The 10,662-nt window shown below is 56.3% G+C and overlaps 1 protein-coding gene across 1 annotated transcript in view; it reads right to left on the minus strand.

Moving 5' to 3' along the window:
- Nucleotides 1–6,221, minus strand: part of Ptpre (protein tyrosine phosphatase, receptor type, E) — a 32,416-nt gene extending 26,195 nt beyond the window's left edge. The window contains exons 1-3 of the mRNA XM_013021882.1: nucleotides 6,093–6,221; nucleotides 1,515–1,618; nucleotides 1,171–1,282 (exon numbers count right to left, since the gene is read on the minus strand). Coding sequence (XP_012877336.1) covers nucleotides 1,171–1,282; nucleotides 1,515–1,618; nucleotides 6,093–6,200 — 324 coding nt within the window. The 5' untranslated portion in view covers nucleotides 6,201–6,221. The remainder of the gene's footprint in view (nucleotides 1–1,170; nucleotides 1,283–1,514; nucleotides 1,619–6,092) is intronic.
- Nucleotides 6,222–10,662: the final 4,441 nt, after the last annotated feature.

Consider the following 10,662-nt stretch of genomic DNA (forward strand, 5'->3'; position numbering starts at 1 on the left):
GGAGCAGGGCACGGAGCAGGGCACAGAGCAGGGCACAAAGCAGGGCACGGAGCAGGGAATGGAGCAGGGCACGGAGCAGGGCACAGAGCAGGGCACAGAGCAGGGCACGGAGCAGGGCATGGAGCAGGGCATGGAGCAGGGCACAGAGCAGGGAATGGAGCAGGGCACGGAGCAGGGCACAGAGCAGGGCACAGAGCAGGGCACGGAGCAGGGCACGGAGCAGGGAATGGAGCAGGACACAGAGCAGGGCACGGAGCAGGGCACGGAGCAGGGAATGGAGCAGGGCACAGAGCAGGGCACAGAGCAGGACACAGAGCAGGGCACAGAGCAGGGCACAGAGCAGGGCACAGAGCAGGGCACGGAGCAGGGCACAGAGCAGGGAATGGAGCAGGGCGCAGAGCAGGCACTGGGCCCACATTACTATCTAACAAGGGACATGAGACCCCCCGGCCCTGCAAAAACATGTCATAGCTAAGTCCTCTGTGTGAGCATGTGTGTGTGTGTGCATGTGTGTGTGCGTGCGCACATGTGTGTGTGCATGTGTGTGTGCGTGTGCGCGCGCACATGTGCACACGTGCGTTGCTGGGATATTCTTTTATTGTCTTGGATTAGTTTTAAACTTTGCCTTAGAAACACACACACACACACTCACATATGATTCAGCTGAGGTCTGGCTACACAGGAAGGAAGCTGACGACAGGAAATTGTAGTCACTGGTGTGAACCAGCCGGTTCTTTTCAGAGCCTCTGCCTTCCCGGCCTCCCCGGCTCGGTCCTCTCACAGCGGGGAAATAGAATTTGCCTCTCTAAGAAGCATGAGGGCCTGAACTCCAACCTAACCCTCGCAAACGCCCGCAGCCACTTCTGATCCACCCAGACGGGAAAGCACTTGAGCAATTTCCTTCCTTTCAGCTCAGTCTTAAAACAATCTGAAGTTTGAGCACATTGGCTGAGGATAACCAGGGAGTCTTAGGATAAAATGATTTCAAAGCCCATGAGAAAACACAGGATACGGACAGCCCTGAAGCCACAAACTGGAGTGTGTCAGACATCCGTTTCACAATGGAGGGGGAAAAAATGGCTTTGAAATACAGACACGCTGTGGTCCACAGCAGCGGTTACTGTCAGCTAGACAGCTGCGAGCAGGAAGAGTTGGATATGGAAGTGTTCAGGGCAGAGGCGCCCCGGCCGAAGGGGTGCGCACCGTACCTTGCTCTTCCAGGATCCCGTTAGGCATTTTCTTGTCGTTGCTGTTCACCGCCGCTTTCCTCTGCTTCCGGAACCTGAGAGGCACAGACGCGTTAGAGGGCAGCACACGCAGGCTTCTGGGGAGCCCCCAGCCCCGGGTGTGGGGGTACCCACCAGGTGAGCCGGGAAAAGCTCTTTCTGCTGCTCATGGCTGAGCAGTGCTAGGACCTGGCGGACCCAGTGGTGTCTGGGCGGTGTCCCAGCCTCAAGGCTCATTTCCTCATCTGAGCTGGTCCAGGCAAGTCAGCGCCCAGGGGACACTCCTACCTGAAGAAGTAGGCGGCGAGGAGGAGCAAGAGGAGGAAGAGCAGGAGCGGCAGCAGCAGCCAGGTGAGCAGGGGCTGGGAGGTGCCGGGGTCCGGGGGTCCTGCAGGCGGGAAGGGGAGTCTCATCAGCACCCTGGGCAGGAGGAGGAGGGAGGACACACAGCCCGGCCTGCGGTGTCGGCCCGCCATCGGTCCCTTGTCCGGGGCAGGCGCCCTGTTGAGCGTGCACAGCAGCCCTTCCTTCTGGCCCACGGGGTACACTGTGGTGTGGTGAGGAACAAATGCTGTTTGCTGTGGCTGTGGATTTTGGGAAAACTGGTGCTGAGGAGCAGTTTGGGGCATGCCCAAGATACTGGGGGAGCCGGGCACCAGCGGCTCATGCCTGTGATCCCAGCTTCGCTGGAGGCTGAGGAGCTTAGTTTGAAGCCAGACTGGATAGGAAAGTCCATGAGGCTGTTATCTCTAATTAACCACGAAAAGCCAGAAGTAGAGTCGTGGATCAAGTGGTAGAGCAACAGCCTCGAACAGAAAAGCTAAGGGACAATGCCCAGGTATGTACACACACACACACACACACACACACACACACACACACACACACATCTGTGGGGAATACACACACAGGTGAGTTCCCCAGACCACAAGTGTGAGCCCTGGCTGGCTGCCTGTTCTCTGACAGCCCTGCATCTTCTACAAAGAGGAGGTAGAAGGGGACAGGGTGCGGGCACAGCCTTGAGCCTGCTCTGCAGCTCCTCCCGGACGGTCCTGTCGGCTGGGCAGGAGCTCCACACACAGGGAGCCGTCTGCCCCGGGGCTGGGCACAGGCCTTGCACGGCATCAGCTAACTTCCTAGGACCTGCAACTCTGATTCCTCCAAGTGGCAAGAGCAGTAGAAAGCTGGCCTGGCCTCAGGAGACCCCTGCTCACCGTGTGTCTTCTGCCCGTGCCAGCCTGCCCTTCCTCTGCCCCCGCAGACACCCAGCCCCTGAGCCCCTGGGGCATCACACAGCTCCTCCAATACCCCCCGAGGATGCTCGAGCCCCCAAGGACTCCAACGCCCTGTGATTCCCCACTCGCACCCCAGCCTCCCCCAGTCATGTGTGTTCGAAAGGCCGCGATCCCCAGCCATACTCTGGTCCCTGTCTGCCACCCAACCCGATCCCTGGAGGGCCAAGCGTGGGGGCGGAAGTGACGGGTCCCAGGTTCCACTGTTCCACGCCCCGCCTGCTGCCCCTGGCCTGCAGCCACCTGTGGCGGAGGTCAGAAGACACATGGCAGGATGACTACTGGCTCATTTTGTTTCCTGAGCCAGGGAAATGGTCTCCTGTAGCTCTGGCACCCTGGAGTGACTCGCTGCCAACACGCCAAGAACACGGGACACCGCAGAGGTCCCTTGGGCGCCATCAGCCTTAGGCGCTGTCCGCACCTCTCCCCCAGGCCCCACCGGCCACTCTTGCTTGTGCGATGGTGGCTGCTGCCCAGCCTAGGGAGGCCCCGGAAGATGCAGGGTCGTGTCACATTCCGTTCTGTTCTGGGTGCCAAGGTCACACATCCGAGCCTAAAGGTCACAGCCACATCCACGGCAGTGTTGCGAAAGGATCGTTTTCTTTTCAGGTGAAGTAGAAAGTGGAGGTGTGTCATGTTGCTGGCGACCCCAGTGCCGCTTCCAGACCCGGCCTGACCTGCTTGGTGGCCTGCGCATCCTCACAAGCTTCTAGGTTCCCCAATGGCCAGGTGACTCATGCCGGTGAGGAAAGTCAGGCCTGCAGGTGGAAGCTCTCCGCTGCGGGGCCCTCCGGCCTGGGCGCAGGGCAGCCAGCTCGCTTGCCCGGCCCAGCTACTCCTTGTCCTCAGGGCTGAGGGTGTCCAGGACACAGGACACCACAGCTGCCGGCAGAGGCTCACGTGCAGAACACAGCTTGTGGGCCGCAGCCATGGCCTTTCTTTCTTGTGGGCTTGCTTTGGGTGTCAGTGGTGTGAGGCGGACGCAGGGCCTGGAGCTGTTCTCCCAGCAGGGCAAACCTCTTAGAATCACTGTTGTGTTCAGGACTTTCACCCTGGAACTCAGGTGAAGCCCTTGGGCTGGAGCTTTTAAACTCCTGACTCGGCTTGGACAACACCAACTTCGTTTTTGTTTTTTCTCTAGCAAGTTTTTTGTTGTTGTTGTTGTTGAAAGATAATTGGTTTTTGTCTTCTCTAAGTTTTACAAGGACCAAGCATGATGATTAATTTTATGGGTCAACTTGCCTGGACTATGGCTGCCCAAGTATTTTGTCTAACATTCTGACTGTGGCTGGGAGGTTTTGTTTTGTTTTTTACTTTTGTATGAAATTAAATTTGAATTCATGAACTGAATCAAACAGATGGTCTGTCTCCTGATTGGGTGGGCCCTGCCCAATCAGGCAAAGGTCTGAGCAGAACAAAAAGCTGACCTTCCTGGTAGGAGGGGGCCCTCCAGATGGACACCCTGTTCACTCTGATGTTTGGGTTTTCCTGGTTCCACTGCCATCTGCCAGCTTGGGGATCAAACTGTGGTGTGTCACTGTGCAATGATTTTGGACTTGCCAGACTCCATTACTGCACAAGCTACTTTCCAATAAAGATATATATATGTATGTATCTCATAATAATATTCATAAAATTTCAATTCCTTGAAATAAACATATTCTTATGTATTTCTATTTGTGTCTTCTAGGTGCCCTGCCCGGAAGTCCCATGACTTGTCACCCTTCTAGTTGTGGGGTGGAGCAGTATGTGGGGAGAGGCAGGAGGGGAAGGGATCAACCTTGGTGCTGGCCGGCTCTTCCTGATGAGTCCACCAGGAGGCGCTGCAGCCACAGGGGAGTGGGGGTGGAGTGGAGCTACATGTAGGTGCTGCCCAGGGAACCCAAAGGCACTCCATGGGGACCCTGAGCTGGCCCGTCTGCGCCCTCCACACAGATGCATGGTCCACGGTAAGGTTCATGAGGAGTCTGGGGAGTCAGTGCTCCTGGCTGCCAGTGACTGACGGATGACAGCCCTGGGGTAAAGAGGGGGCAGGCCAGCCCTGCTACAAAGCTGCGTATGTAACACTCACGGCACTGTGCAGCATGGGTACCGGTAGAGCACCCCACACAGCACCCGGGGGTGCAGTTAGGCCATTCCCCAAGGCAGCTCAGCCCACAAGGGGTGCAGATGGAATCTGAACGAGGGCAGTACCGTGCTCTTCACCCTCCTCCTCCTCCTCCTCCTCCTCCTCCTCCTCCTTTCAACTTCAAGTAGCACTGATTCACTTGATTGGAGTAAGTTTCCATATCAGAACATGCATCCCTTTTAAGCTAATGATGTTAAGTAAATTCAAGCATTGTGCAACTCTCACCAAAATCTAGTTGTAGACCATTTCCTCGCACCCTAAACACACTCCTGCTATTGCTCCTGTCCCCATCCTCGTCCCCCAGGCCACCTGGCCACCGAACACCTCCTATCAGTGCAACCCTGTCCCCATGGTCCCACAGATTGCCCCCCGAGAGCCAGTGCGCTCTGCCCTTCCTCCCCTTTTACTTTTACGCTATAAAAAGGTGAAGGAAAACACCCCACGCATGTTTCTACCCTAACTTTTTTGTGAAGATGCTCACTGCGGCCTGTGGGCCTCCCCACTTCCTGGCCCTCCCAGCTCACACCCCAGCACTCTGGAGATGACTGCCAACACCTCGAAAAGATAAAGCTTACCATTGCCAATGTCTTAGTTCGAATAGTAACAACCTCTCATTCTCTCTGTGTCTCTGTCTCTGCCTCCGCCCCCCCCACACATGCGCGTGCACGCGCACTCACACTCACACACACACACACACACACACACACACTGGGGTGTGAGCTCCGGAGAAGCACTCTACCACCGCGTCATGCCTTCAACTCTTTCTCCACGGGTTGCTTTCAAGATGGCGTCTCTAGACTAGAGTCCACCCACTGGAGGCTGCCGCGGTAGTGGGTGGCTGACCGTGTCATCACGCCCAGCCTTTTCTGTTGAGATGGCCTGTCATGGGCTTTTCTGCCTCAGCTACTTCGAACCATGATCTTCTTGTTCTCAGCCTCATAAGGATCTAGAATCACAGGTGTGAGCCACCAGCACCCAGCAACAATCATTTCCTTCATTTCCACGCGGAATTATCCTGTGAGTGTTCACATTCACACCTGCTGCTCAGTGTCTGGCCTTGGCTGGAAGGAGGTTCCACACTGTCATTTTTTTGGTGTGTGTGTGGGGGGGGGTTAATTTGTTTAGCACACAGGGTCTCACTTTGTAGCCAGCCTGGTCAGGAACTTGAAATTCTCCTGCCTCCGCTTTCCAAATGCAGAGATTACAGGCATGAGCCACCAAGCCTAGCAATTTTTGGAGATATTTACCCCTTTTATTCTCAGGCCACTCACAAAGACTGCCGTGTGAACCAGCCTCGTTGAGACACTGAACCAGCACCTGGTAGCACAGTGAGAGTCAGCCTCACCTACCTTCTCTTTTCTACTTCACCGTGTGAGGCCCCCGTTGCTGGGGAGGGGAGGAGCGGATGGGTGAGCTCAGGTGAGCGTGGCGGACCTTACCTGCCGTCGTCGTGCTGGTCCAGTTGCTCTCCGCTGGGGTGGTCTCGTTGCTCTTGCCAGCCCTGGCGAGGGGCAAGCTAACACTCGCCAGCAGGAGCGGACAGAAGGGCTCCATGATGGACCTGGAAGAGACAGGATGGCTCAGAGACCTTGCCCCCCGCAGTCCCGGGCGGGTGTGTACGTGGGAGGTGGAGGTGCACCGCCACTGACACAGGGCGCAGGCAGCAAGCCAGGAAACCTGATGCTCTCCTGGCCCGTGGTGCTAACACCAGGAGTGACCCGCGGCAGGGCCCGGCGGACCCGCAGCCCCTCGGCGGCCACAGACAGCGACAGCCCGGCTCAGTGCCCACGTGCACTCGCCCCGCTGACATGGCGGATGGTGGGGGACACACAGTCCTCTTTCCAGACCCCAATACAGCGTGAGGAGGCGTGACCCCCACGCAGCCCGTCCTCTGTGGTCTGCCCACCTAGAAAGCACATGTCCGCCTTCCTCTGCTCTGCTCTGTGCGCGTGAACCTGCTCCTGCTTCAGACTCCCGTGCCTTCTCTGATGAGACCGAGAACGTTCTAGCCCCGGGATGGATCAGGTCCCCCAAACCTCAGTGGCACCTGCTCAGGCCTGGTGCTGACTAGCTTGGCTGTGGCGGGAGCCGGGGCACAGGGCACCGCAGCCCAGGGCTCTGTGCCCAGCCACGGGCAGCGCTTTCCTGCAGGGGCCAGGCAGGAAGGGACAAATGGGCCAGGGCCTCAAACACTCACTCCTCAGGCTGACGCCAGCGCCAGTACAAAGGAGGGCATTGGGACGAGCGTGAAAATCTCGGCATCTCTAAGTGAGCATCGCCACCAGGCAGAACTATTATGGGCACAAAGTAAAACTATCAGCCACGTTGGGCACCGGTGGCTCATGCCTATCATCCTGGCTACTCAGGAGGCTGAGATCTGAGGATCACAGTCCAAAGCCAGCCAGGGCACAAAAGTCCGTGAAACTATTATCTCCAAGGAACCACCAGAAAACCAGAAATGGTGCTGTGACTCAAGTGGTAGAGCGCTCGCCTTGAGCCAAAGAGCTGAGGGACAGCGCCCCAGCCGCAGGACCCACAAAACAACAACAACAAAACAAAAACTATCAGCCAGAGCAGCCCAGCACTGCCGATGAGCTCCGTCACATCTCTCCTTGTTTTATTTCCAAGCTACATACTATTTATTTGTTTGTTTATTTTAGTGTGGGGATGGGAGCTTGAACTCAGGGCTTGGGTTCCCTCACTTAGCTTTTTTCGCTCGAGGCTGGCGCTCTACCATGTGAGTCGCGCCTCTACTTCTGGCTTTTGATAGTTGGGAGACAAGAGTCTGAAGGATTGGTCTGCCTGGGCTGGCTTCACACTGGGAGTCTCAGATCTCAGTCTCCCGAGCAGCTAGGATTGCAGCATGAGCCACGGGTGCCTAGCTAGAATTATTTTTACTTTATTTTTGAAAATTCTGTTTGATTTTTATAATCTGTGAATTTCAAACTCCTCTACGGTTACATCTTTTTGCTCATGTACAACATACAAACAGCACAGTGCGTGAATCTCGACTATGATCGATACACGTCTGCCTAGCTGTACATTCCATAATATGCTAGTGAGTTGTATATTCACAAATAGCTCTTGTATCCCGCATGAGCACCCACAGTGTACCAGGCCCTTTACTGGGGCTTCCCAGAGGCCCAGGAGGGTGAGGGGCTGGTCTAGACCCAGGCCGCAGGAGCTGTGTTTCACCCAGGACTGCAGGAGATACAAGTCTGAACCTCTGGGAAGTGTGACCTGGGTCTCCGGGAAAGCGGTGTGCATCCTTCACATGTTGCCTTTCTTTAAACATAAAATTCCCTTTTGTTTATGCTGCCATGATACTTTCACATACTAGAGTTAATTACAGAGAGGTTGGGTGGGGAGGATGAACTGGCTTAAGACAACTCCGGAGATCAGAAGTCCAGGTTGCAACATTTCCCCTCACCTCACGCATTAATTCGATCACCCTCCTCTCCAGATGCTCAGAGATGACAGAAGAGCCTACACCCTTGAGAAAGACAAGATTATTTCCTTCTACTCAACACCCAGGCTGGCAAGACTCACACAGAGCTGCACTTCCTCCATGTGTCCAGCAGAGGGAGGGATGCTTTGCAGACTCCAAAACCTGTCCCACCATCCGGAGTCTTCCCTCTCCCATTCACATGCCCAGGCCCAGACACAAATTCCCTGAGGAAACCCCACCCCCACCCCCCCTCCATCGCCGGCCCATTCCCAGTGGAAGTGCACGAGCTACCGGGTGAGCAGACACAAATCTACAAAGAAATCTACTTGGAATAGGAACTAAACCCACGCCGATTCTCAAGGATTTGTATCTGAACCACGTTCGCTGTATGCCTGCCAAATGCCGAGCATGCGGTTCACAAATCGTGTCATCTCCAGATGTGAGCCGATCAAAATACTTTATTCCTAGCAAAGCAGACTTTATTTTTACTCCCCTCGGAATTCACTCATCCAGGCATTTGACTAGAAATCCATCTTTTTATTCTATTTAATGCTGTGTGTGTGTGCGCGCACGCGCGCGTGCGTGCACCAGTACTGGGGCTTGAACTCAGGGCCTCACAATCTAGCTTTGGCTATTTTTGCTCAAAGCTGGTACTCTACCATTTGACCCACACCTCCACGTCCAGAGGTTTGCTACTTAATTGAAGACATGGGTCTCGTGAAGTTGTCTGCCCAGGCTAGCTTTGAACCGTTATCCTCAGGTCTCAGCCTGCTGAGTAGCAACAATTACAGGCATGAGCTACCAGCACCCGGCTCACTCCTTTTTCAGTACAACTCATGGGGCTCCCCTTGGCCCCAGCAGGCTGCTGAGGCCTGGAAACGCCATGTGAAACCTCTGGGAGCAGCATCTGGGTCAGACCAGGGCCTGTCTGCGATCCCCCTCTCTGCGCTCCTGTCCACACAGCCTCCCCAGCCACAGGAGGACAACCACCTCCATCTTCCTGTCCGGTGTCCCAGCTACTCTGGATGAGTGGGGGTGGATCCTTACAGCACACACCCTCCTGGGTGCCGCTTCTGGGGTTCACCACTCCATGCACATCTGTCCCAGGCGCCCGGCAGAACGGTCCTCCTGGGCCTTGTGACCCCCTCTATCCCCCAGTTGGAACCAGTGTGCCCGGACGACGGGCAGCTGGATGCTCTACCTGCGCTTGGGGCTTCGCTTTACTGTGTGTTCTGCGGTGCTGGCCGGCGAGGCTGATATCCGAGCCCTGGGAGGCCTCCGTCTGCAGGTGGATGGTAAGGAGAAGGCCGATTCTCAGACATGGTGCTCAGTGACCCCAGCCAGCCTTTGCAGCTCTGCCTGCCCCCGCTCACCCCTCACGGCCTTTGCTGGCTCTAGCGTCCCTCTGGGGTGGAAAGGAGGCTCCCCGCTCCTGAGCCTCCTGCAGACACAAGAAACCCCGCCAGGGGCTTGACTCCCCACGGGATTCCTGTTTTCTGTGAACTTAGGACATTATTACACATGAAGATGAAACACAAACTCAAGTAAATAACATTTCATGGTGAAGGCGGAATGAAATCCGGGCATTTCCAAACTCTGAGTGGATGAGGATTTAAGTGCTAGTAAGAGCAGCCATGCACAGAAAGGCCCGGAGTCAGTGCCTTTCAGAAGCCACAGCCCCGTGGACTCCCTGGAGGGGACAAGGGGCCGAGGTCGGACCGGTCATCTCGGCAGCAGAGGCGGGAACTTAATGGCTTTTGTGCAAAGGTAACACCTGTGTGTAAATGGAATCCACCAGAAGCTGACTTCAAGGGAGATCTCTGCGAGGTAAAAAAGGACAAGAATGAACAGATGGAGAAAAGGGATCCCGGGAGGGGTGTGGTGGCGTCCCAGGGCTGGCTGTAGCCACAGACAAGGCCGCCGGCCCCAGTGCTCTCCAGGGTCCAGGCAGGGCTAGGTGCGCTCTGAGCAAGCACAGACACCACTGGAGCAGGCATTCTGTGCCAAGCCACTGGGGCACAGGTGAGGATGTGTACCTGAAGCGTGGGAAGGAAGGGAGGGAGGGAGACAGGGAAAGAGGAGAGGAGGGAAGAAGGGAGGGGGAGAAAGAGGAAGTGGAGGGAGGAGAAGGGGGTAAGGGAGGGAGGAGGGGAGGGACAGGACTGCTCACAGCTTTGTGCGGTCCTCTTTTTACCCCCTGAGAGAGGCATGGGCCGCTCCTGCCCTCCAAGGGCAGAGGTCAGAGGCTTGGTGGCGGTGAACCACCTGTCCATACCTGGCTGTGGGGGTGAGGGGCACCATAGGCCTGGGCAGCATGAGGCCCCCTAGAGGTCCATGCTGCTGCAGGCCGGAGCAGGCTGTGGGGCCGCTTACTGCGTATGTGTCCCGCCTAGCGAGGCTGGGTCCACTTAGGGTTTCCTGAGATCCACAGCAGAACTTTCGGGGCAGGAAGTGAGTTCTGTGAGAGTTGTAGGAGGTGGTCCCTGCAGGGCGACAGTAGAAGGTAGCTGGGGAACAGGATTTGCCTCTCTCCCAATATACGCAGGTGTTGGGGTGCCCAGCGCTGCG

The sequence above is a fragment of the Dipodomys ordii genome, unplaced genomic scaffold (genome assembly GCF_000151885.1).
Source record: "Dipodomys ordii isolate 6190 unplaced genomic scaffold, Dord_2.0 Scaffold58, whole genome shotgun sequence".
NCBI lineage: Eukaryota > Metazoa > Chordata > Mammalia > Rodentia > Heteromyidae > Dipodomys > Dipodomys ordii.